This window comes from Canis lupus, chromosome 32, assembly GCF_011100685.1.
Source record: "Canis lupus familiaris isolate Mischka breed German Shepherd chromosome 32, alternate assembly UU_Cfam_GSD_1.0, whole genome shotgun sequence".
Classification (NCBI taxonomy): domain Eukaryota; kingdom Metazoa; phylum Chordata; class Mammalia; order Carnivora; family Canidae; genus Canis; species Canis lupus.
Window position 1 is genome coordinate 1,127,717 of NC_049253.1, and position 26,638 is coordinate 1,154,354.

At 37.8% G+C, this 26,638-nt stretch overlaps 1 protein-coding gene across 11 annotated transcripts in view; it reads left to right on the top strand.

Moving 5' to 3' along the window:
* LOC100685341 (rho GTPase-activating protein 20-like) overlaps positions 1 to 26,638 on the top strand; it is an 87,098-nt gene that overhangs the window by 21,742 nt on the left and 38,718 nt on the right. For 7 of the 11 annotated variants that reach the window (XR_005382565.1, XR_005382566.1, XR_005382570.1 and 4 more), the window contains 8 exons: positions 263 to 430; positions 3,996 to 4,145; positions 6,621 to 6,662; positions 7,291 to 7,372; positions 13,440 to 13,500; positions 16,042 to 16,230; positions 17,807 to 17,976; positions 21,029 to 21,138. Coding sequence is in view for 4 of the 11 variants with exons in the window: in XM_038581752.1 (XP_038437680.1) it covers positions 263 to 430; positions 3,996 to 4,145; positions 6,621 to 6,662; positions 7,291 to 7,372; positions 13,440 to 13,500; positions 16,042 to 16,230; positions 17,807 to 17,976; positions 21,029 to 21,138 (972 nt within the window). In the remaining 7 variants the exon portion in view is untranslated. Of the gene's footprint in view, positions 1 to 262; positions 431 to 3,995; positions 4,146 to 6,620; positions 6,663 to 7,290; positions 7,373 to 13,439; positions 13,501 to 16,041; positions 16,231 to 17,806; positions 17,977 to 18,755; positions 19,051 to 21,028; positions 21,139 to 21,657; positions 21,848 to 24,356; positions 25,762 to 26,638 lie in introns of those variants that run through there. The other 4 variants (XR_005382569.1, XR_005382571.1, XM_038581755.1 and 1 more) reach the window with 4 other exon arrangements.

Sequence of the window (26,638 nt, forward strand, 5' to 3'; positions counted from 1 at the left end):
ATTAAACTATGTTGTGTATTTGACTAGTAACTAGGGGATCCCTGGGTGGCGCAGCAGTTTAGCACCTGTCTTTGGCTCAGGGCGTGAACCTGGAGACCTGGGATCGAATCCCACATCGGGCTCCCGGTGCATGGAGCCTGCTTCTCCCTCTGCCTATGTCTCTGCCTCTCTCTCTCTCTCTGTGTGTGACTATCATAAATAAATAAAAATAAAAAAAAAAGATTGACCAGTAACTAGCTGCTCTGTGTTTGATGTGTTGCAGGAAGAGCTCATCTGTGGAGGTGGACACCGACAGCGAAAGCACTACATCATCTGAGGGTGCCACTCGTACCTTGCTCATCCATGGCCCTGTTGAGCTCAAGAGAGGCTGGAGGAGGCAGAAGCAGCAGCTTTTCTTGTACAGTGATTTGTTGCTGATGTCTAATACCAAGTAGGTGTAGCATGTTTCGTACTCTTGTGATTCTCAAGAAAATTGCCTTCCCGTTAACCCTTACTATAAGAAAACATTACATTTTTTTTTCCTTTTGTGTTTGCCAATGGTTGAATCCTTCATTCCACGAGTACTTCTGGAGGTCTTGTTTCGTGTCATGTCCCTGCAGCGAATACAATTGACAATGTGACAGGCCAGTGTCTCTCCTGCCTGGGACTTACAAATGATAAAAATAAGAGGGGGAATGATAATGATTAGTGCTGCTGATAGAAGGTGGATAGGGGGCTGTGCCGAGAGGGTGGGAACGTGTTAGAGAGAAATAGTCTAGGAGGGCCTCTCTGAAGTGGAGCATTAAAACCAAATCTATGAGAGGAGAAGCAGCCACATTCCCAGACAATGTGCCTGAGCCATCGAGGCACAGGCCTAAGTGGGTACAATCTGACCCCTCAGAGAGAGGGGCTCAGGGAAGCTAGAGCATGGGTCATGCTATCAGATATGATAACCTCAGAAAGTTTCTGAACACAAGAGTTTAGCTATTACTTGGCCGAGCTCTGACTAGAGCCTGGAGCATGGGCCATGCTATCAGATATGGTACTGTGCTCAGGGGTCTAGTCACACAGGGTCTTCACAGGCCATGGTAAAAAATGTGGAAATATTTTGCTGAAGGAGTTTTAACTAGGGGACTGACCAAATCTGATTTATATTTCTAGCAAATTTTTCTGACAGTTGGTAGATAATAGATGGATGGGTAAGCAAGAGTGGAAGCAGGGAGAGTAGTTAGGGGAGGCAATAGTCCTGATGGATGGTATCAGGTCTCTACCTTAGCAGTTTAGTAAAAAGGAAAGATGGAGCAGGGTAGCCCGGGTGGCTCAGGGGTTTAGCACCACCTTTAGCCCAGGGTGTGATCCTGGAGACCCAGGATCGAGTCCCACGTCAGGCTCCCTGCTGGGGGCCTACTTCTCCCTCTGCCTGTGTCTCTGCCTCTCTCTCTCTCACTCTCTCTGTGTCTATCATAAACAAATAAATAAATAATTTTTTTTAAAAAAAGAATAGACTATGACCCCTGCTCCCAACATTTGTAAGAGAATGCCTCTATCTTAGAACAGAGGAAATCTCCCTAGAATCCTGCAAATCTCCACAGTTCACTGGGGCTTACTTTCTGGTATAAAGGTTAAGGTAGTGGAAAGCAAGAAGGACATCCATCATGTTAATACAACTATAGTAAAGGACTATAGTTTAGAAATAAAAACTGCAGTTTTCCTCCTCTTCCTTCTTGAGTCAGTTTACAGTAGATTAACACTTTCTAATTTCTGCTGAGATAATCCAATTGGGTCAGTGATTGAGAGTAAACACAATAAGACCTTAGAAGAATCTATTGAAGTATAAAGCTTTGTTGTAACACATTTTAAAGATTTCCAAGCTAGCAACTGGCTTTATTAATATAATGCCTTGAGATTTACCTTCTCACTCCCAAGATAAATCCCATGAGAAAGCCTGATGGCTCTGGGGACAGAAATGAGGCTGAGGGTAGGAAAGATGGAAAGGTTACTTCATTGCCAAGTGGTTACAAACATGGGCTTATGAGTTAGGCTGTCTGGGTTCAAACCCCGTCTCCTGCATTTGACAATTTATTTAACCTTTCTGTGAGTTTTGTTATTTGTAAAATCGAGCTAATAGAGACCATCTAGTGTAGTTGCTTGAGGATTAAATTTTTTATATTTATATTTTTAAAATATTTAGAACAGAGCTTGGCATATGATAAGTGTTCAAAATGTTATAGGAGAGTAGAAACCACACTCTGGGCTCTAGGATAATTCCTTGGTTCAACTAATCCTGGTGCTTTATTGAACTAAGGTTATTGGATGGCTTTTTCCAGGTCAATGTATTTGGAAGTTTCCACACAGGATCTTAGGTGTCTGTATATACACAGATACCTATATTAGAAAGAAAAAAATCTGTAAAATCAAACAGATATCTATCATTCCCCTTGGCCATATATTTTTGATGTGACAATGCCTTTGGAATTACTATCTAGAAAAATGATTTTATCTGTTAATTGATTATGCTTCATAAAAATCTTCAAGTACACAGATACAGGCACTTGGATGTAATGTTGAAATAAAAAAATGTGGAAAGATGTTGGTATCCATCATATTTATATTCATTCTGTCCTAAGCTTTGAATCTAGATTATACTTCAAGTGGGCTTCCTAAAAGATTATTTTTATTTCATAAATCCCATCGAAGAGTTTTAGCTCTAATTGTTCCATGAATCAGTGGAGTCATAGGGATTTTTGCACATGAGGTGTCTTTCATCTCAGTTTAGTTCAGTGTTTTCCACATGTGTTTCTGAATATTAAGGAGTTCCAGAGTGGAAGATCCAAGTTCCCCAGGCATCCCTTATAGGACTTGTAACTATTTAAATCTCAAGCCCACCTGCGAGTCAAAGTTGTGAATTAATCAAATTAATCAATTAATTAATCAACCAAAATAAATCAATGGTTGTTTTCATCTTTGAGGTCAAAGAAGATTAGGCAGAAATTATCAAAAAGCCGTTTCACCCCTTCTGACTCCTCAGAGAAATGGGAAGTATCCATGACTTACATATAAGACCTCCGGACCACTGATCTGGAATTGATTGATGGATGGATGGATGGATGGATGGATGGATGATTTTTCAGTCGGGTTCAGTCTGTAGGCTAACAGTTTTTTCGTTTTAGCCAGAATCTAAGGGAAAATGATATGGACAAAATTTTAAGAAGGGAAATTGAAAATAACCTATGCTTTAAAGGCTAGAAAATATTTTTTTAAATTAAGGTTGAAAGTACCTTTTAAATCTTTCTGATTTAAAAAGCTTATTTTTTTTTGTTTTGACTTCATCTCTCTCCCTCTCACTCTTTAAAAGATTCATTTATTTTAGAGAGAGAGAGAGAGCAAGCATGAGTGGGGGCAGGGGCAGAGGGAGAGAGGAAGCAGACTCCTCATTGAGTGGGGAGCCCTACACAGGGGCATGATCTCAAGAGCCTGAGATCGTGGCCTAAGCCAAAACCAAGAGTTGGATGCTTAACTGACTGAACCACCCAGGTGTCCCTGGTTTGTCTCTCTTAAGAAAAAAGTTGTATAACTATATTTATAAGTCATGTATCAGGTACCTTTGTTCAGCCCTTCAAACACTTTTTGAAGTATGCAAGTCATAAATGAATAATTAACTGTAATAATAGCCATAAAAATTATGTGTAATAAGTAACAAATCCAGCAATAGCAAATGAATTAATGGTTTTCTTACAAAGCTTAAAATATACAGTGGTTACTCAACACTCACCATTCAAAAATACGGCTATTTGCTGCCATTAGAGTAAGTGTTTTCAGGTTTCCAACCCAGAGTATGCTCAACACACACATTGCAAAGGCCCATCTAACCATTTGCTGTGTGTGCACAGAGGGTAATAGAGATGCGGGAGGCATGATTTTCCCTGGAGCAGTGAGAACTGGTCTCTAATGAGCACAGCTGCTCCCATAACATTTTTGAAACGAACTAAGAGAGGTCTTGTTTGGGATCTTTCTAGGTATAAAAAAAACTTTAAGATAAAAAAGAAAATACCACTGAACACCATGTGGATTGCCAACTGCATGGATACAGTGGGAGATGCCAACAACCATTCTGGGAGGTCCTTTGTGTTGGGCTGGCCCATGGTGAACTTTGTGGCCACCTTCAGGTAAGACCGATGCCTTGGTGTCCTGTATCTACATGGCTTGAAAAGGATAACATTGTAATCTATTGTCTACCAAGCTGGTGACTCGCTTTTTGACCTCCCATGACACTTGTTTTGCCTTGTACTCTGCCAAAGAAGGTGCTTATAATCACATGGAAACAAGTAGATAATATATAGTGGGAACTACTGGAGTAATTTCCTTCAGTTTTGATCAGTGGTTTTTCAAATGGGCTCTAGTAGCCACTTGAGGAGTTAGGAGTTCTAGTTATGTGGAAGGAGAATCAACAGAGTGAGGTTCAAAGTCTCCTCTCCAAGATCCTGCCCTCTGATTCCCAGGGAGTATCTGCATTTTTAAATCACCGGAATAGATTTCTTGAGCAAGTACTATTAAAGGGTCCAATTAAATTTGAAAAATTGCTTTCACACTCCCAAGTTAATTCCCTTAACAACAGTATGTAATTATATAAATAAATTGATCATGTCATTGGATACTAGGTTGCCTGAATTGCTGTGTACAGATTATCTTAGTTGGTGACGATCTAAAACAAAAATATGATTCCATTGAGTAGAGTTTAGTTGTGTAAGACACATTCTTAGGCTGACATGAGGATGGGGAATGTGGATCTCTACCCTGGATATCCTGAGCAGACACCTCTGAGTTTACAGGGATCATGCCACACTTGCATCTCTGTTTGAAACATCCACACCCCAAGCCTCATTCCTGTTTTACACAGTTGCACTTAACACACTGCTTTCTTCTCCTCACCCCACTCCACCAAAATCTCACAGGTCATCATCAAGGTAAGACAACAAAAATGTTTACAAGTTGTTAATGTATTAATCCTATAATGCAGCTGTTGACTTTGTGAAAAAATTTCAAAGCTTATTGGGAAGAAACATGTATTTATATCCTCTCTGCAGGTCTTCTTTTCCATAAAGATCATCAGTTCCCATTGCTTATGTCTTCTCCAGGTCGCAAATGGAAGGAAATAGTTTCAAATGGGAATATATAAAGTCTTTGGTAGGGGAGTTTCCAAGACAGTTTTTTTCCCCTAATAGGAGGAAAATGTGGAAGCCAAGTTTATACATGTTATATTAGTTAAAAAGCTGTATAAATACATACAAGGCATTTATAACAACACCTGGCACCTAATGCTTTTGTTACTGATTATTATTACTGTTCTGCAGATTGGCATGAGTAACTAGAAGCTGTGTCTATGCACCTAGACAGGTTGGAACACTAAATGGGCATTCTACTTTCTTGACGCGACAGGTCCTGAAATGGTGATGGAGGGGGTGGGGAGCAGTGTTGCTGGTAGAAATATAGAATGTGACAGCCACGGTGGACAGTTTGATGGCTCCTCAATAAGTGAAACAGAATTACATCTGACCTCCAGACACATATCCAAGAGAAAGGAAAACATATGTCCATGCAAAAATTGATACACAAATGTTTGTAGCAGCATTGTTGACAATAGCAAAAGAAAGAAAGAAAGAAAGAAAGAAAGAAAGAAAGAAAGAAAGAAAGAAAGAAAGAAAAGAAAAAAAAAGAAAGAAAGAAAGAAAGAAAGAAAGAAAGAAAGAAAGAAAGAAGAAACAAACCAAGTGTTTATCAACAAATATACAAAACGTGGTGGTACAGGAGCTAGGGACAGGAGGGAAGGGAGAGTGACTGCTTAATAGACACATGTTTGCTTTGGGGTGATAAAAATGTTCAGTCACGATGATTGCACAAAACTGAATGTACTAAAGGTCACTAATGGTCAATTTTCTTTTATGTGTAATTTACCACAAAAAAAAAAAATGCTGGTGAGTGATAAGTCCACGTGTGAATGAGCCTTAAAACATTCGCGACTTTGGATATTAAATGCTGTGAAAATTTTAGCAGAGAAAATACTGATCTTTAGTAATTTTGCATCAGGGGATCGATCTTTCTCAGAAGATCACAGTGATGAAGAATACGGTCTTTAGGAACTAATTTAACATATTACAATCTGCCATATGTATAAAGAAATAAAAATATTACAGGTGTTTTTTTCCTAAAAAGATATTCTTGTTTCTGAGCCAAGACAGTTCCATCAAAATGCTAAATTTCTTAAATATGATTTAATTTGAATGGTAATATTCTTTATATCCGAGTAGCCCTTGCAGCTGCAGGAACACTGAGCTATAATTAACCCTTTTCCAGTTCTGGAAACTAAATATCAAAGTGGTTAACAACGTGCCCGTGATCACATAGCTTGCATCACATAGTCACAATTAAGCTTTCAGATTTGAAATCAACTTCCCATTGCTTTAATACCACTCACAAAAGAGTGGAGTCCATCAAAAGCCCAACTCTAAGGGGAGTACAATTTATACATCCACATCCCTTAACAACGGGCTCCTGATATTTTTAATCTGGAATGGTGATCTTAATATGTTAGTAGGAGTATTGTACGTTCCTCAATTTTTTTCTTCTCATTTTTTAAATTGCAGTTCTTCAGAACAAAAGGAAAAATGGCGTTCTTACCTTCAAAGGTATTTTGTCGGTGTACTATTATAAGTCTTTAACCCATGATGGAAAAAATGTAGATCTCTTCAAAGCAGTGCCCCCAAACTATGTTCCCTCCCCTTAGTAGAAATTGCTACACTATCCTCCAATGATTTCTCATATAATTGTACCCTGGCCATTACTACAAATAACCTGCTCTCCTTTACATGCATATATTGCTTATTTTTTATGAAATTCTGGTTATCACTCTCATCTTCCCCCACTCTCCAACTCACGATTATAGCTAACATTATTCTCAAAACATATTAAATTTCCGTAAGTGCAGCTTACTCTACTGAGTAATGCTCAAAGCAGCTTCTCATTCCTACATTTGAAGGTGCTAGTATGCCCTCCGGTGTAGGCAGGAAAGCTTTGGTGACTGGATCTGCTGGTCAAATCTCAGATGACCAGAGTGATCTATTGTTTTCCGAGTCACAGTTTATTTTCCTGAAATATTTTTGCATGTTTCCTTCCAACCCAAAATTTGGTTTTGCTGAGCTTATTTATATGCATTTAAAAATAACAAAGTATGTTGAAAATATGAGCAACATAAATCGATTTAAAAGTAAGGTAATTTATCCTACTCTATTTTGGGTTACTATCGAATTCGATTAGGTACATCATGCTAGCCAAAGAGAAGGAGCAGCCAAAAAGCATTCACCTCAAAATCTTCACAGACGACAAGAACAGTGCCTGTGTAAGTATTTTTAAGACCAACAATTGAATTCCGAGTTCCTAATTCTGACTGAATGAAACATGGAGATAGAGGTGGAGAGACAGAGAGGGAGGAAGCAATGAGTTGGGGAGGGAGCAAGGAGAGAGCAAAAGATAGGAAAAGAGAGAGAATATTTAGAAAAGTACCATGCAGAAAAATGTATTTTCCCCCTCTACATGTACTTCTTTGTAGACCTAAAAACTGTGTCCTAGGTAATATGAAGCAAGAGGAATACATACTACAGGCTTAAGCAAGGAAAGAGTATTGGATGTTAAATGTCTATAACATTTCTCTGGATCCTTCTAATTGCTTGTAGTGGCTTGTAATACAGTGATTTAGAATCAGCCATTTTTTTCCAATGGCCACCAATGGTCTGGATTGTCTCCACAGTTCTTTATCCCCTCCATGATATTTTATTTGGTATAACTATAAACTCAGAGAAAAGTTGTAAATATAAAAGTAATACAAAAAACACCCCATATACTCTTTATCTAGATTCACTATTGGTAACACTTTATTCCATTTGCTTTATGATTTATTTTCTTTCTCTGTGTCTATTACATGTATGTGTATACTTACGTTTGAGGGTCATACATATACTATGGCCCTTTTTCCTTAAACCTGAGCATTTCTTAAGAATAAAGATATTCTACAGTTATCACCTTTAGTGAATTTAACCTTGGAATAATACTTTACTCTGCCATTCCCATTCTCATTTTGTCAGTTGGCCTCAATAATGTCTCCTTTCTAGTACAGGATCCACTTAAGGATCAAGTGTTTCATTGAGTAGTTATGTCAAATGCAGAGGAGTTTTGAAAAGTCTTTTGTTCCAAGGAATATCAGGATTGAATTGAACTAAGAGGGATGACACTTTTAAGGGATCAGCATATTTCTATTTCATTTTCTTTATACCGTGGAGAGAAAAAAATCAATTGGCCCAGTTTTGTGTGTAAAATTCGATTTCTGAAATTGTAATACAGTAGCCAAGACATTTACAATGATGAACAAGATACTTTGGGTATCTTTAAGTGGTATTTTTTGTAGTTGTTGTTATAGTTTGAAGTAGCTCTAGATCACACAAAACAGTATTTGAAGGTGGGGGAAAAAAAAGGTATTCCTGGCTAAAGCAAAAGCCATGCAAATATTTTGATCTAAGTGCTGGCTAGATGCACTGCATGAAGGAGACAGAATTCTCTAGCAGCAGAGCACATTGTCTCTGCCTTTGATATCAGTTGTGGCAGTGGTTTACATTCAGAACTTTCCTTGGAAAATTACCTTGAAATTTTTAAAAATCAACTTTATTGAGGTATAGTTTGTATGAAATAAACATTTCTGATGTTCTTCACCCATTCTTAAAGATCCAAGTTTCCCACTGCACTGTTTCACTTCATCGTAGAGAGATGATTCTTGTGCAGATGATTTCTTGTGCAGAACTGGTGCAAACAGATTTACTTAATTTCTTTTATCTGAATACAGCTTTATTTCACACTGACTCTTGAAGGATATTTTTGGGGATGTAGAATTTTGTTTGCAAATTTTTTCCTTTTAGTCCTTTAGAGATGTTCCAGTCTTTTGGTCTTGATGCTTTCTGATGAGTAGTCTGTGATTAAACATTAATCCTCAGTAGGTGATTTGTCATTTTTTCTCTAGCTGCTTTCAAGTTTTCTCTTTATTTTGGGTTTTTAGCAGTGTGGCTATGAAGTACCTAAGCATGGATTTCTTTGAATCTGTCCTATTTGACATATTCTGAATTTCTTAAATTTATAAATTTATGTCTTCACCAAATTTGGGAAATTTTAATCATTATTACATCAAATATTTTCTTCCTCATTATTTCTCTTTCTCTCCTCCTGACAGTTCCATTCTTTGTATATCAGACACTTTCACATTGTTCAGAGATCCCTGAGGCTCTGTTAATTTTTTCAATCTTTTCCCCCTTTTCTTCTTCAGACTGGATAATTACTAGTATCTATTTTCAAATCACTGACTTCTTTTCATCATCTCCATTATGCAATGTAGCCTAGTCAATAAATTTTTAAAAAATATTTTTCAGATAAAAATTTCTATTTTTAAATATTTTTCCTCTCAAAAAAGGAAAAGTCATAAATACTTCTTATTTCTATACTAAGATGCCTCTATTTTTGTTTATTGTGTCTTCAATTCTGAAACGTTCCCATCCCTATTGGCCCTAGTTATCACATAACTATCATACATATTTTCATTTGTATCATTGAGCATTATTGTAATAGCTGTTTTTGGCTAATAGTCTAAGCATCTAGATCATCTCAGGTGTGGCTTCAGCTCTTGAAAGTTGACCACATTTTCCTGGTTCTTCATATATTAAGTAACAGTTTGACTCATGAACAAAAACTAACTTTTCTTTTTCTTTTGAATTATTTCAAAAAATAGTTTATTTTTCTGAAGTTATTTGTTTAGAGACAGTTCTATCTAATGGAATTTGTCTGTTGGGAGAACCTACAACATGCAGGAAAATATACATACATCCCTTGAATTACTATTTGAATGACTATTGTATTACTTTTGGACCATCTATGATATCAAGGAATTGCATTCAATTCATAAGAAGAAAAATACAATGAAAGGACAAGGAATGAATTATGAAAGAGTTTCTTTTAACTTTGTTTTTAATATTTTCAAGGCCTGTGGGTGTCCACTTGTGCTGTTTGGATCTTCTTTATGCACTGTTTCCCAAGGACACAGGCCCCATTGCCTAAAAATGTTATAAAAACTGTATGCATAGTAAATGTTCTGGTTACATATTCTCTTATTTTAAAATGACTTTTGTAATTCAGATAGTTTCATAGATCCATCTCAGATTCCTATTAACCCCTTTCAGAAAATTTTCTGTAAACTTTTCCTAGTTGTATGGAGCAGTTTCTCAATGTATGGTCTGATAGAGAGCTATTGTAAGTATCTACTCGCTGGCAGAGTTGTGAATGGAACATAAACTTCTAACATTTCCAGTCTCATTTCCTAGACTCATTGGTTTTTTTTTTTTTTTTTTTTTTTTTTTTTTTTTTTTTTTTTTTTAAGATTTTTTATTTATTTATGACAGACACAGAGAGAGAAAGAGGCAGGGACACAGGCAGAGGAAGAAGCAGGCTCCATGCAGGGAGCCCGACATGGGACTCGATCCCGGGTCTCCAGGATCACACCCCGGGCTAAAGGCAGCGCTAAACCGCTGAGCCACCAGGGCTGCCCGACTCATTGGTTTTATTTGTCTTAACAGATTTCAACAATGGAAGTCTTAGTTAACCATGATGTCTGACACAAAGAAAATACAGACTAAATAGTAGTTTTTAAAAAGTGTTTCATAGCCAGTTCTTACTCTGATTTTACTGAAACTATGTAATTACAAAGGAACTAAGCCATAATATAAAAACACAACTCAGTAACACAGAAAGTATCTAGTGCCTTCCTTTAATACTACCCCCCTCCCTCCATTTTGGAAATAGCCTTATGGAGCTGAGGGTCACCCCATGTGCCCTCTTGGAATTCTCAGTTTTTCTCTTCCTCGCTTCAGCTGCTGTATTTTGTATGCCACAAATTCTTGGAGGGAAATATATGTTTTACTGACATGTTTCCTACTAGCTTCATGTTATATAAAAAAATGAAAATATAATTAAGGGTTCATGTTCTACACGTGCTTTACTTTGTCCTTACCTGAAAACAATCTTCACCTTTGGAGTATGGGTAATAATTTGACAACAATTATTCAGTCACATGCTTTAAATTTAAAAAAATTTGTAGCAATTTTTCTTATTTATTTTTTACACTCTGTAACTGTAACAGTGACAAATTCAGACACAGCAAATGACACTATCAACATGTTACTACCAATGCTGAGAATAGCCATAAGTTGCCTACAAACTGTTTTTAGCTTAAGAACCAACTTTGGCTTTTGAGATTTGTGTTTGTGTGTGTATGTGTGTGTTGTGCACCTCCCATCATAAGACAGCTGATTATTATAGATAACATAATCATATTTGTCCTTCCAAATTTAGAAATTATAAGGCAGCAAAGCTATAGTATTAGCTTATACATGAGTGCTATTCTTATATTCCCATTTTAAATTTTCAGCAAATTCAAAGTCATAGCTTAAAATTAGGCTATAATTTTAGAGTACAAATAACAACATGCAGTTTATTGTATATATTTTAAACACAGAAAATAAGATGTTTCTAAATTTCTAAATATTTCCTCCTCTATCGGACTCTTCTTTCTGTGTCTTCAATTCTGAAACGTTCCCATCCCTATTGGCCCTAGTTATCACATAAGGAAGGACTCAATCTGTTTAATGAATCCTAAATTACATGTTCTGTTGTACATTTTGACATAAAGACTACATGGCTACAAGCTACCTCCTTTTGATTCAGATCCTGAGGATGAGGCAGCTCATATCCTTTATGAACTGGTAAAGACAAAGACAAGTTCTGAATAAGACCATGGATCTGGGGCATTTGTACATAGCACTTTCATCGTGTTTTGGTTTTAACTGTTCTCCTTTATGCTTTGATGGTGCTGGTGTGAGTTGCTGATATCTTTTTATGAAAGAGAAATATATTTGAGGATGAGGTTTTATAAGGGAAAAAAAGGGACAGTGATAGATGGAGAGAACCAAAGGGAGCACTTGGAAAGTACGGATTCTTATCTAAAATCCTCTGTAAATGTGACATGACATAATCATAAGATTGTTTGTAAGTTCTATCTGACCCAATGGTATAATAAAGCCCTTTAAAATTTCAGAGCAACTAGAATTTGGCAGAAGAAATCAATGATTTCTGTACAAAAAACATTTAATAATACATCCAAAATAAAATTGAATTTATATTACTAAAGCACATCTCTACATACTTTTCTAACCTGTATGATATATAAACCCTAAGTAAGAATTAAATCCTGGAAAAGAGTGAGTGGTTTAAGGGATGAAGCTGGGGAGACCGATTAGTGATATAACTCATATTATTTCATGTTTGTGATTTTCTTTGCTTAAAGTGATCAATGTCACTAGGCAAAGAATTTCTATTTTAATGAGGAACTGGGGTTATTTGGCTTTATGTATACCTGATTTAATGGATTCCAGCATAGCATTTCCAAACCCTACCCTACCTTATTAGCTCTTACTTATTTGCAACACAATCTTGAGCAGATTTAGCTATGTGTGTGTGTGTGTGTGTGTGTGTGTGTGTCTGTGTCTGTGTGTATCTGTGTCTGTGCCCATCCATACCTATGATAGGTATGTTGATTTTTAATCAACAGTCAAGGCAAGCATGGTAACTATTACCAATAATTCCATTTCAAACATTTTTTGCTTTAGTCTCCTGGAAGACTCTTTAAAATAGTTCAGCAATCTTTATAATTTAGAATTGTTTGTTTCAAGTGGGATTTCCAGTATTACTGGGCAATAATTCTGCTGGGAGTAATCGTTTTCTGCATCTGACATGTCTAGACTCCTCATCCTTTCTCTCCCTAAAGTGGGGCTAGCCTGCACCAAAGCCAGTGGCTGACTTCAGTCCACTATCTCCTCAAGGTCTCTTGGGCATTTGTCTCCTTTTGCTCAGGGCTGCTGAGCTATTGATGCCTCTCAAGTTACTTTGCTCAGGATTAGTCATAGCAGAGTATACGGCTCTCTGGACAATATGCATGTCTGGGCAGGGACATTTGGAGACAAAAGCCAATGCTATCCAAGGAGTCTAGAGACAGCAGAAGAGAGGACTCTGAGATGAGACTTTTCCTCCTTAGTAAAGGGGTACAAATCTCATTTCTTATGCCATGGGCCACCCACAAAGTGGGGGGCTAGCTGTACTGTGGTTTCCTGGTCTTTATCAAAAATGACAAAAATCTGGGACAGTCTATTGGAAGCTGTGAGGGGAACTAGTTAACAAGTACTATAGCTACCTCCATGGACCAAATAACATTTATCCTGGCCCCAATTCTTTCTTTTTGGAAACACAGACATGCTAAGGAAATGTGTTCTTCAAGTACTGTGAAAGATTTGTTATGACACCTAGTTCTTTTTGTTTCCAAGGGCTCTGAGAAAGACTACCAGCTGTGGGCAAGTTCTGGCAAGGAAGAAGTTCCACTAATTGGTAAGTGTCAGGGAAAATCTAAGATGGGATTGATTAGGTTCAAAATTGTAACTCTAAGTTTCAAAGTAATGGTTGTTCTTTCTTAAGCTTCAAAATCCTTAAAAGTGAAAATCACATGCTATATTCCCTCACATGTTTATTAAATAATTACCAGGTACTGTTTCCCAGGCATTGATAACATCTCTTCATTCAGCAGCTATCATCTAGTGAGGGAGAGAAATGTAAATTTTTGTTTCTACTTCTTTTTACCTAACAAACAGAGCTGTCCTGAAAAAGTGTGATTATTTATTATTTACTTACTTATTTACTCACTTAGGTATGAAACCAAAATGGTTTGGAATTTTTCCCATACATTTATTTTTCATATTTCAATCTTGAATTCTAGTTCCTAACTACTAAGAAGCCTCTATTTTGTGAGAATCCTCTGAAATCCAGTTATGTCTCTGAATCCAGGTATAGATATGTATTTAACACCCTTGCCCTGTGCCCAGTTTTCTCTGCATCATAAAGAAAATGAGATAATCACATTTAAACTCCTCTAGTCTTCACTGATGAAATTGCCTGCACTTTGCTGTTTCTCAGTTTTTTTCCATCACTGTTCTTAAGGTTATTGATAAGCAGATTGCACTTCTTCTAAAATAGTTATTAGCACAAGTTCTCTGAAAAAAAATGTTTGGATTAGCAAAATTGTTTAGTGTTTCCAGTAATGGAAGGATTTTTAAAAAAGAAAAAGAAGACAGGATCTGTAGCAGACCTTGAAGTATAGTAATGGATGGTAATGGTGACAATAATCTCTTCTAGAAACCTTAAAGCATTCTTTCTTACATGAATTTTTTTTTATCCTTTTAATAAACCTGTGAAGCTATAAGTCTTTTTCAAATAATCTGGAAATCTAAACAACCAATTTCTTAAAAAAAAAAAAAATTTCTTTCTGCAACTATATATTCCCAGTCTTAGACTATAGAGTCACAAAGCGCATCACTGAGAACAAAATCCCCCAATACCACTTCCTGTTTTAAATTAATGTTGACATCTTTGTAAAAGTTGGGAAGGGGCAGCCCTGGTGGCTCAGCGGTTTAGTGCTGCCTTCAGCCCAGGGTGTGATCCTGGAGAGCTGGTCGACTCCCACTTTGGGCTCCCTGCATGGAGCCTGCTTCTCCCTCTGCCTGTGTCTCTGCCTCTTTCTCTCTCTCTGTTTCTCATGAATAAATAAATAAAATCTAAAAAAATAGTTGGTTAGCAGTAAAAAGGAAAAAAGCTAAATACTTATATATGTTTTAATAAAGTGCATTAATTTAGACAAAATGATGTAGATGATAACTTTTTAGACTTTGAATAGCTTCACACACGAACGCAGCTCTAAGGAATCTGAAGAGCCTGTTGTTCATGATGATCCATTACAGCATTCAAAATGCATTTTTTTTAACATACTCTCAATTCTTAATTGTGGATTAACTCCTGGTTATCTTGGTTTGGTTGTATTGCTGTCATAGAAGCTTCTTTTTCCTTAATGGAGGGAAGTCCCTGTGATTCTTGTGAACATTGCATTTATGACGGATGAAAAGAACAGCAAAAGCTCCTTTAGGTACATTCAATAATATCTGAAATGACAGACTGAGAATTTTCATTCTATTCTTAAAAAATGAAATCCATATCATTGCATAGGGTCTTTGAGAATTCTCTAGAGAGGAAAAACAATTTAAAGCATAAAAGAGCAAAACAAATCACTTGGCAGGCAATTCTGGATGGCTCTGGGTGTGGTTTTCTATTCTCTAACCATCGTTTTACATATTGCTTCTGGGTTTCCCACTCTGCACACCCTTCCTTCTGATCATTGCCTGGTCAGACTCCCCTTGGAGGGAGGGCAGCAGTGGGAGGGAACCATAAAGCATAAGGGCAACCCATCCTACTACTCTAGAGTAGCTCTGGCTTGAGAATTGACAAAAGGAAATGAAAAAAAACATCTGTTCAACTGACATTATGTGGGAGAGAATAGTGAAGATAAGAATTCTTAATATATATATTCCAAATATTTTTTAAAATATTAACCAAAAATAATAATAAATAAAAAATAAAACATATTAACCACCAATGCTTATTAATATATTCACTCTGATAAGTTTGTGTGTGGACAAGCATTTCAAAGAATGAATGTAAGGCTCGACGGGGTCAAGTAATTTGCCCAAGATGTGTAGATCTAGTTAGTGTCAAGGCACAAACTAGAAAACCTTAAACATTCTCAGATAGAAACACAGCAAAAGTCAGCATTGTTTAATGCATTCATGAATATATGTATTCCAAGCAAAGTAACATGCTTTAACTTTTTTTCTCTTCTTAAAATCTTTCCCTTGGGCACATGCTTTCTGTAGGGTGTGCCTGACAAGGGTGCATATGATGCTCACTCAGGAGGCACAGCCTTCCTTATCTAGAAGTCCCAGAAAAATAGCAACATATACCAGGGTGATGCTTAGACTCATGGTAAGGTAGGTTTGATGACAGCCATCACCACCAGCCTGAATATTCAGGTTTATTTCCATACAGGACACGAACATCCCTATGGAATTAAAATGAGCCATATTCCATCTACTAAACCGCTGTCAAAGGAACCAGAGGACTCCATCTCTCCTTCCACAACTCAAGAGTCCCTCCTTCTGGAGCAGAAGATCATAGAGATGCAAATTCAGTTCATGCTGAAGCCCAGGCACCCAGCCCAGAACAAGCAAGGGAGAGGTGAGCCACTTGCCTTTCTTCAAGTGCCTTCCCTTGGCTCATGTCTCCATGCTTAAACACAATTTATGACACACAGTTTATTCTTTCTGGGTGAGCATATTGTCATCGATGAGGAGGAACAGTATAGGCAAGAACGCAAAAACTACCCAAAATCAAGCTTAGAAAAACTCAAAAATCTGACATCAAGACCCAACTCATTTCTATGAAGGTTGTTTGCTTATTTTAAATCTTCTAGGTAGACCATTATTCCTTTCTTTCCCTATATCCCCAGAGCACTTTCAAGGCTGCCCTAAGCCATGCCTTCTGCTGAGTAGTATATTATATATTTAGTTGATTGAGTTGTAGGCAGAATAATTTATATTAAAGTTTAGCAAACTGAAGTTTTAGAATGTTGAGCTTCCTAAGTGGCAGAACCAGGATGCTTCTGGTGCAGTGCTGGCACCCACATGAGTGGAGGTGGTGATGCACGCACTACTTCCCAGAAAAGCCAAGTGTCCAGGTGTTTAAGGTTATTTAGTGAAATGTTGCTATCTGTTTATCCTTCAACAGCGTGGCTCATCTGTTGACTATTAAAGAATTCAGTTATTTAAGCAGATACTTTAAGCAAGGTATCTTCAAAGGGAAACATTCACAGCTGAGCAGTAGAAACTTTGAACTCAGCTTTTCACTGCTGATCACCTCTTCTTTGGAAAGCTCTTCCTTTGATAGGGAATGTTGACTCATTAAAAATCACCTCTGAAAACTGGTGGTAAATAAATGCATTCATAACCTCTCATTGTTTTTCTATGTTTTCTTTCAAGCCTTGTACTTGTGTGTAGGTGTATATATACATGTATATTTGAGTGTGTGTGTGAGGAAGTGTGTTTCCACACTTCCTTGTGGTTTAGGCTCTTTTCAGTAAATGTTAAACCTATTTAACCGAAAACATCATCTCTGGGTGGGTTGGTGGGGTATGACAAGAGAACACAGACACCACATAGCCAGCATGTAATGACTACTTCCCAAGGACCCTGACTGCAGAAAGTCATTCTTGGAGATGGCTCAGAGCAGAGGAACCAGAGAAGTAGGGGTCAGGGAGCTTGTGTCCTTAGAGACAGATCCTTTGGATGGTAGAAGCTTGAGCACTGAGAAAGCCAAAGAGGAAATCTGAGGCTGAGGGGAGACTGGCTGTGAAAGCAGAGGATTACCACACTCAGTTTGATTTGAATACCAAATCCTTCTAGCTTTTAAAATAAGATCTGACACCTGAACCCAATGATCACACCAGTAGAAAACAAACATCTATAGGTTCAGTGCCTCCTGATGCAGTGTAACAGACAGTAACTGATGGCACAGGAAATACTGACCTTGAGTCTGATCAAGTCTCTAGGTTTAACCATCAGTCTGAAGGATATGGGCAAGAACTCATCAACACCATGAGGATGCTATTAGTTAAAATCAGAATGTGGAGAGTTGTACACAACAAATGACTCCCTTTCATTCTTCCAGCCACTACATACACGCTGTATGATGGCAATGGTGAAAATAAGGCTAAGGGAATTAAAATACACTGATCTCCCTTCTTCCTTAAATTCAGGCCAGAAGACCACGAAAAGCAGTGCTTTCAGAAACTTGGCCTTTTGGCGGCACGCTGGCACTTGCCAGAACAACCTGTGCTCAGCTGCTCCTTCTGCAAAACCCAGACAGCTCTTTGGAGTTTCCCTCACACATATCTGTGATAATGACAACTTGCCCGTCCCAATTCTGGTAGGTCTCAATTTGGTCTTTTATTGCCTTCCTGAGGAGGGGGAACACGGAGAGGCCAAGTGTTCCCGTGCAAACCTACCCCCAAATGGAGAAAGCATTAGACAGCCCCTGGCTGTGGCTGAGAAGCTTTGGTAGTGTCATTTGATTTAGCTACTGCAGAGTCATGAGGCCAATATGACAGGACAACGTTTTGTCCATTCCACTTGTTTCCACAGAGACCCTTGCAGGCCTGTTCAGATCAGTCAAAATGGACTCTGTGTGCATGAATCATCTTCACATTCTGCCATTGTCTTCCTGAACTCACAGTAGTCTCAAGTCTCCTTCAACTGAGTCTACTTAATCTAACAATTGAAAACATCTTACCTAAGCATAAAGACTCATCCTGCATCAAAAATGAATCCATTAATCCTAACAGAATATGTTAAATGACAGCCACAGAGTTTAGCCTGTGTTATCTCAAATCGGTGTACTGAATTGTCAGTGTGGAAATTTACTGAGTGCCCAGTACCTCTGCAAGCACTGCACTAGATTTGGGAATGTTATGCTAGGTGCGAAGAAATTTACCATGTTAGTTACATGCTAGCTACTACCCCAGTCCTTGCATCACAGCAGTTTTAGGGGGTAGCTAGCACTATCATCCTCCACACTTTACAAATGAATTAGAAAGGTTTCACGACAGTTTGCATGTGTGCCAAATCACACAATAGATCAGAAGCATAATAGGTTTCCGATCCCTTGGTCTTTCTGACTCCAGCCTTTATTATCTTTCTATGCTGCAGGGAGAGGACATGAAGATAGAGAAAAGGACAGTGAAAGACTCATGAAGGGAATGTAATCGGAGAATAAGAAGAGAGCATTTGAGCTTGATTTTAAAAGAGGAAGGGAAATATAATAGGAATGGAGGATGCAATCACTTAAAGAGGAATCAACAAATGGGAAATGAGTATGGCAAAAAGATTTCCATACTTGGGCGAAGAGCATCTATGTACGGGAATAAGGAGAAAAGACTGGTAAAGTAGGAGATAGGCGAGGATTCCACAAAGGCCTTGAAACAGGGAAGTTTCATTTAAAAGGGTAAATTCAATGAAAAAATCTGATTAAAATAAGTGATTACAATGTTTCAGTGTATGAAGTAAGGTGGATTTTTGGGTAGAAACAATAGACATGGGATCCCTGGGTGGCGCCGCGGTTTGGCGCCTGCCTTCGGCCCAGGGCGCGATCCTGGAGACCCGGGATCGAGTCCCGCGTCGGGCTCCCGGTGCATGGAGCCTGCTTCTCCCTCTGCCTCTCTCTTTCTCTCTCTCTCTCTCTCTCTGTGATGTGACTATCATAAATAAATAAAAATTTAAAAAAAAAAAAAAAAGAAACAATAGACATTAACTGAAGAATCTAAAAAAAAAAAAAAAAAAAAAAAACTGAAGAATCTAAATTGACTTCTGTCCTTCCAGCTCTAAAACTGTATACCATCACATTCCTTAGGTCTTTCAAAAAGGAAGCAAACTTTTGCTCTGAGCTTGGGATATGAAATGCCATATACTCTTCTTTTTATCCTACAGGATATGCTTTCCTTTATCAATTGGAAAGGACCACTCATGGAAGGCATCTTCAGAAAATCAGCCAGTATGAAATCATACAGAATCTTAAAGGGGAAACTAAATTCTGGGGATACTTTGAACTTGGACAGTGAATCTGTTCTTGTGGTAGCATCTGTTTTAACGGTGGGGAAAGTTCTAGCTTTATCCACACATGAGCACCTGAGGCTGTGATTGGTGTCTTTCATTTTGATTGCCCAAGAACCATGATAGGCATAACTGATTAAGTACTTGTCACACTGGAAGACACCTCATGAAATCAAAATTTAAGGAAGCTACTGTAGGAGTTAAAAGCCCCATACATTAGAAATACTTTGTTTTCACCACACACCACGAACCTGAAGTTTCCGTGCAAAATATTAATACTAATATGACTACTAGCAATCATATTAAATTTCAAAATTAATTCTGAAAATTCAATAGATCGACTCAAAAAATAGATTACCTTTGAAATTATACAGCTAAATGACAGATATCCAGTTCTATTCCTAAAAGAGAAATGGAGAAACAAGTGAGAATTAGAACAAAGAATTTAATCCATCTACCTTGGCACTTGTTAACAGCTCTGAACAAAACTATGATAATGCAGTAATGATGACACTCTTAGAATCAAGGTCATATTTGGTCCTTCCTTCTCACATTTGGTCTTTCCTTGTCCCCCATTATTGTTCAACTATACGATAAATATCAATAGTCCCTGACCACTACTACACTGGGCTACAGTAAAACACACCAGTAAATATATATATAGGCATCAAGAGACAGGGGAAAGAATGATGATACATTAGGTACTCGGATATCATGGTAAGTGTTGCCCTCCATAAGGTGCACACATGGAATTGACTTTTCTAGCAAGACTTAGTAGGGTCTTTTCTATTTCCGTGTTATAAGCACGGACTAGGAAGATGGTGACCATGTGTGTGTAGAGTTCTTAGACATTTCAAAAGTTTTCCCTTCCTAAAGTTGACTAATCTTTGTGGAGAATCAGACTCTGCAACCTTGGCCTGAATAGTATCATGAAAACTATCTGGAGAATTGGCCTACACTAGAAATGAATATATCCTCAGGACCATCATGAGTTTGCCATTAGACTCTACTTTTGTACAGTTAAGGAAAGGAAGATTGAAGCAATTATGAGAGTAGCTTTTGTAGTAGTTTGCAAAAAAGCACACAAAAGAGTAAGTGCCATATGATAGAAGGGAGCTTTGTCTTCTTTTCCACTTAAGCCTAGGCTCTGCTTTGATGATTTCATTTGTTGGAGAAAATCCACACACCTGCTTTTGCATGTGCAATAGAGAGTCAGAGCTGAGCTCCATGTTGGTCACAGTTTGGGTATCTATGAAGGAAGTAAGGACTGAACTGAAGTTTTCTACTAAGTGTTTTCTCTGTAATATTTCCAATATATATATGCTATTATATATATGTGTGTGTATATATATATATTTTTTTATCTCCATAAGGATTTTCTTCGAAACACCCAAGGAGGTATATTTTCCTTCGACCTCTATGACAAATGGCTTGGTGTTATTAATGAAGGGACCAAGGAGGAGAAAATAAATGCAGCCCAGAGGTAATGATGCAATAATTACTCTATTCTGGTCATGTCTCAGAAATATAGCCAATATACTATTAAGAATATATTGGCTTACATTTTGCCACTTTTTCCACCAAAATAATGATCAATGCCAAAGAATTTCAATTCTTCACACCCATGGAGGCCAGTTTCAGAATATATGCATGCTTTATGGCTATTATTGCTCTTCTCCTGACCTTATTAATGTGGAATCCTTAGCCATTGTACACAATCTGAATATGTAAAACTGGTAGACAAGATTCAGTGTCCTAAGAGAGACGCTAGAACATCAACAGCCAGTAGTATAACCTTGTGCTTGTCAAATATTTAGCCAGAGAGGGTTAGCTCAGAAATTGAATTCGGTGAAACATTTTTATATACATTCATGCCTGGAACTCTGCTACAGCGGGTTGTATACTAGATCTAGAATGATATTCTCTGTTCTCCGTCTCTATACTTCCAGCTTTCTAAGTGCAATAACTTGCCTTATTCAAAAGTACATCTTTCTGACTTTAGGCTTCTAGCCCAGCTGCCAAAAGCGAATGTTGTTCTCTTGCGATACCTTTTTAGAGTGTTATACAACATTGAGCAATAATCCTCATCCAATCAGATGACAGCTTATAATTTATCAGTGTGTATAGCTCAAAGCATTCTTTGTCCACCTAATTCCTGCAGCTTGGAATGGGAAGACATCTTCATAAAAAAGGTAGAGAGCTCTCATATGTGTCCCCTGGGGTTTAGAATCCATGCTTTGAATCTGAAAAGTTTAGTCGTAAATCAGATGGATCAGTTCTGAAAAGTGCACATCTTCATAGGATTCCTTGGAATGGCAGAGTTCGTTATCCTACTCTGGTTTAATATGGGAAGGGATGTTGTTAAGTGGGAAATGCAGAGCAGTTGGGTCGCTTCTTTTCCATCCAGGAGATACAATACTAGACTGACTAAACAAAAGAGAGAGAAGAGTGGTGTAATATGATAGAAAAGAACTTTGGCTCTGGAGTTTGACAAGCCAAGGATCAATTCAGCCTGATCCTTGAGCAGGGAGCTTGTAACCTTGGGCAAAGCATGGCTTCCTCATGACACAATGGTAACAACACCTAGCTCCTCTGGTCATTACTGGCACATCTTAGGTGGCTTGGGCACTATGAGCACCAATGGCTCCAAACACATTGGCCTTCCTCTGTAAGTTGTGGCTCATTTAGAAAAGTTGTGGGCTACTGTTTTGCCTCTGCTACATCAGACAGAAACTAGAGTATTCCAGGACATCCTAATGGAACTACACATGCCTAGTAAGATGATAGAATTTCCCCACAGTCATATTGAGAGCTAGCATTAGGCAAAGCAAGACATGAGAAGGGACTGCACTGTAGTAGGACAGACAGACATGTTTTCTCTCCAGCCATGTTTTTCTTAAACACACACACACACACACACACACACACACACACACACACAAGAATCTCCACTTTCCAACTAAGATATTTTCTCATTTAAGAAATGTATTTCATAAGTTTTTGTTTCTGCTTTATACATTTTAATAAGATATTATACAGAAGTTACAACCCAATTGTACTGGAAACAAAATTTAAAAAAATAAGTAAATTTTAATAAATTAGGTTAATTTGAAAACTATCCTAGTTTTAAAAATGTAACCATTGGTATCACAATGTAAGTTATAAAAATAGGCCACAAATGAGAACTTTAGCCCAGTGACTAGTAGTATTTCAAATCTGTACCCAAAGTACACCGGAAAGTATCACTCTATGTTATTTTTCTTAGAGGACTCCGGTTTCTATATATTTTTATCAACTCTGAATTCTTCTTAGAAGTCTTTCACATTAATGGTTAGATCCAAGATTTATAAACAAAATGTGACTTATAGCTATGTCCTATGAAAAAGAGCACCCCATTGTTGTCTTTTTCATTACAGGTTTCTCTTGCACACTTTTTTTTTTTAATTTTTTTTAATTTTTATTTATTTATGATAGTCACAGAGAGAGAGAGAGAGAGAGAGAGAGAGGCAGAGACATAGGCAGAGGGAGAAGCAGGCTCCATGCACCGGGAGCCTGATGTGGGATTCGATCCCGGGTCTCCAGGATCGCGCCCTGGGCCAAAGGCAGGCGCCAAACCGCTGTGCCACCCAGGGATCCCTCTCTTGCACACTTTTTGATTGAAAATTGCCTCAAGATATTTGGAGAAGACATCACTTCTCTCTTGGGAGAGAATTCAATGAGTTGTGATAACAATGAGAAGGCTGCAGGTACTGTGAATAATTTAAGTGGCTTTAGCCAGATGGAGACAGCAAGGTTGCTGGGGGTCTGGCAGATACTTAGCCCTGTTCTGGAGCCCAGAGCATCCCCAGGGCAATGATTCCCAGCTGCTCCTTCTTCCGAAGGCTGGCTCACAGGTCAAGGGAGGTTTCACACTGTTGGAGACCAAAGGAAGCATAGAAACTTCAAGCAGTTTCTAACAGTATTAGGAGATAGCATGTATGATACAGTGTTTGGGAATTTTTTCTAACAAAATTTTAAATGGATGCCACTTATACATAATATTATATAGGTAGTTAAGCATATAATATGTAATTAATTATATTTGTAATATATAAATGTGCTCTGGTTGAAACCAGAGCATGAAGCTTTTAATTCTCCTCCCTCTTCTTTTTATTCAGTGGCTCTAGAGCCAACACTGGATTCACGTGCTCTGTAAAATGAGTTGAAAAGAACCAGCATCACTGAGAGAAAAGGACTTGACTTGATGTCAAACAACCTCCCCCAGAGTACAAACTCCAGTGCCCCCATTTATCAGCTATATGACCTTTGGCCAATTATTCTAGCTCAGTATCACTTTATTCATGCCTAAAATGTGGATAAAAATAATGTCTAAATCTTAGAAATGTTGTCAAGATTCAATAAGATAAAGGATGTAAAACGCATTTCTAAAAAAGCAATTAATAGAACTAGGAGAAGTTCCCCTGAGACTAGTGCGAGTACTATTGGAGCCTAGCTAATTGTAGCTAACTGGCAACATGCCATTTTGTAAAACAGAGTTTAGATTCAGAACCTAGAGGCAAATATCATCAATCCCTCCATAGTTTTGACATGTCTTCGTTTTTTCTTTAGTGTAATCCATGTCATCAGGAATTAAGAGGAGTCTAGTGTCATGTCTGAGAGTACTCTGATATAAGATAAATGTTTGTTTTTTTATTTCATCAGTGACAGAAAAACCACCTGTGAATCCAAGCACTGAGAGTGACAGTAATTTCCCAAAAGGCACAACTGCAGAATGATACCAAGTCCCCATCTGGCATGGGTCCATCCACCTACATGTCTACAGTTTACTAAGTTACTAAAGACTGGAATCTCCATATGACACTTGATACTTCTTTTTATTTTTCCAATGAATGAAAAATGAACCCCTTCCAAGACCCAGCTATTTCCATTTAAAGTTTTTTCCCTGCTCCCATATATTCATATTGAGGATATCTTCCCACAAAATATCTCCTCTATCTTCAATGCCTACCATATCTATCTTATTACATACTTTTTTGTCTGCTTGAGATCCCTTCTCTCCCTCTCCTTCACTGCTCTCTCTCACTCATGCGCACTCTCTTAATTAAATAAAAATCTTTAAAGAGATCATTTCATTCATTTTCCCCTCTGATTTTGGTACCAAGAAGTAGGTCCTACTGTGACAAATACCTAAAAATGCCAAAGCAGCTTTAGAACTGGGTAAGGGGGAAGGCTGTAGAAGTTTGGAGGGCCATGCTGGGAAAAGCCCACATTGCTATGAAGGAACTATTGGTAGAAATAATAGATTTTGAAGGCGATTCTGGTAAGAGTTCAGAAATAAAAGCAAGAGCTTCAGAGATAGACTCTATCTTCTTAGAGAATACATAACTAATCAGAAACAGATTGTTCGAAATATGGATGTTGAAGATCTTTCTGTGAGATCTCAGAATGGAAATAAGGAACATGTTATTGGAAACCATAAAAAAGGAGAACCTTGTCATGAAATGGCAGAAACTTGGCTTAACGAGTGTTCTAATATTTTGTGGAAGTTTGAACTTGGAAACAATAAAATCGGATATTTATCTGAGTAGATTGCTCAGGAAAGTTTTAAAGGAGCTTGTTTCCTCCTGACTCCTTATACTAAAATGCAAGAAGAGAGAAATGAGTTGAAGGAAGGTATAAAGCAAAAAGAAGTCAGGACTCAAAGATGTGGAAAATTCTCAAGTTTCCTAATTTCTCAGTTTGTCATTTCTGCTCTAGCACTTGTGCTCATGCTCTTGCTACCCCTAGACAGTTCCCTTCTTGTCCTCTTCCCATCCATGTCCGACCTATAGAGTCAGCTTCCCAACAAAGTCTGTCTTGATTTGTTTAGTCATGTTGGCATTTTCTCTTGTGAATTTCTGTAGCCTTATAATCATTTTCCTGTGATTTTTGTGACATGTAGTCTTTAATGCCCGTTTCTTTTTTTAATTTTACATCTTCTGAAATTGAAATTTCAATTTTACTCTTTTTTCTATGTATATACATATATCTTTTCAGCAATTCTAGGTCCAGCCTCAATGCTTTTTATGGATAACACATATGTAATCCACAGGTTCTAGAATATGAGGAAATAGAAAATGTGAGTTCTGAATGATTCTCAGATGGTTCTCTTTTTTTTTTTTTTTTTTTACAGTTTCAACAATTTTTTTTTTCTTTTTTTTTTTATTTTATTTTATTTTTTTTTTTATTTTTTTATTGGTGTTCAATTTACTAACATACAGAATAACACCCAGTGCCCGTCACCCATTCACTCCCACCCCCCGCCCTCCTCCCCTTCTACCACCCCTAGTTCGTTTCCCAGAGTTAGCAGTCTTTATGTTCTGTCTCCCTTTCTGATATTTCCCACACATTTCTTCTCCCTTCCCTTATTTTCCCTTTCACTATTATTTATATTCCCCAAATGAATGAGAACATATAATGTTTGTCCTTCTCCGACTGACTTACTTCACTCAGCATAATACCCTCCAGTTCCATCCACGTTGAAGCAAATGGTGGGTATTTGTCATTTCTAATAGCTGAGTAATATTCCATTGTATACATAAACCACATCTTCTTTATCCATTCATCTTTCGTTGGACACCGAGGCTCCTTCCACAGTTTGGCTATCGTGGCCATTGCTGCTAGAAACATCGGGGTGCAGGTGTCCCAACGTTTCATTGCATTTGTATCTTTGGGGTAAATCCCCAACAGTGCAATTGCTGGGTCGTAGGGCAGGTCTATTTTTAACTCTTTGAGGAACCTCCACACAGTTTTCCACAGTGGCTGCACCAGTTCACATTCCCACCAACAGTGTAAGAGGGTTCCCTTTTCTCCACATCCTCTCCAACATTTGTTGTTTCCTGCCTTGTTAATTTTTCCCATTCTCACTGGTGTGAGGTGGTATCTCATTGTGGTTTTGATTTGTATTTCCCTGATGGCAAGTGATGCAGAGCATTTTCTCATGT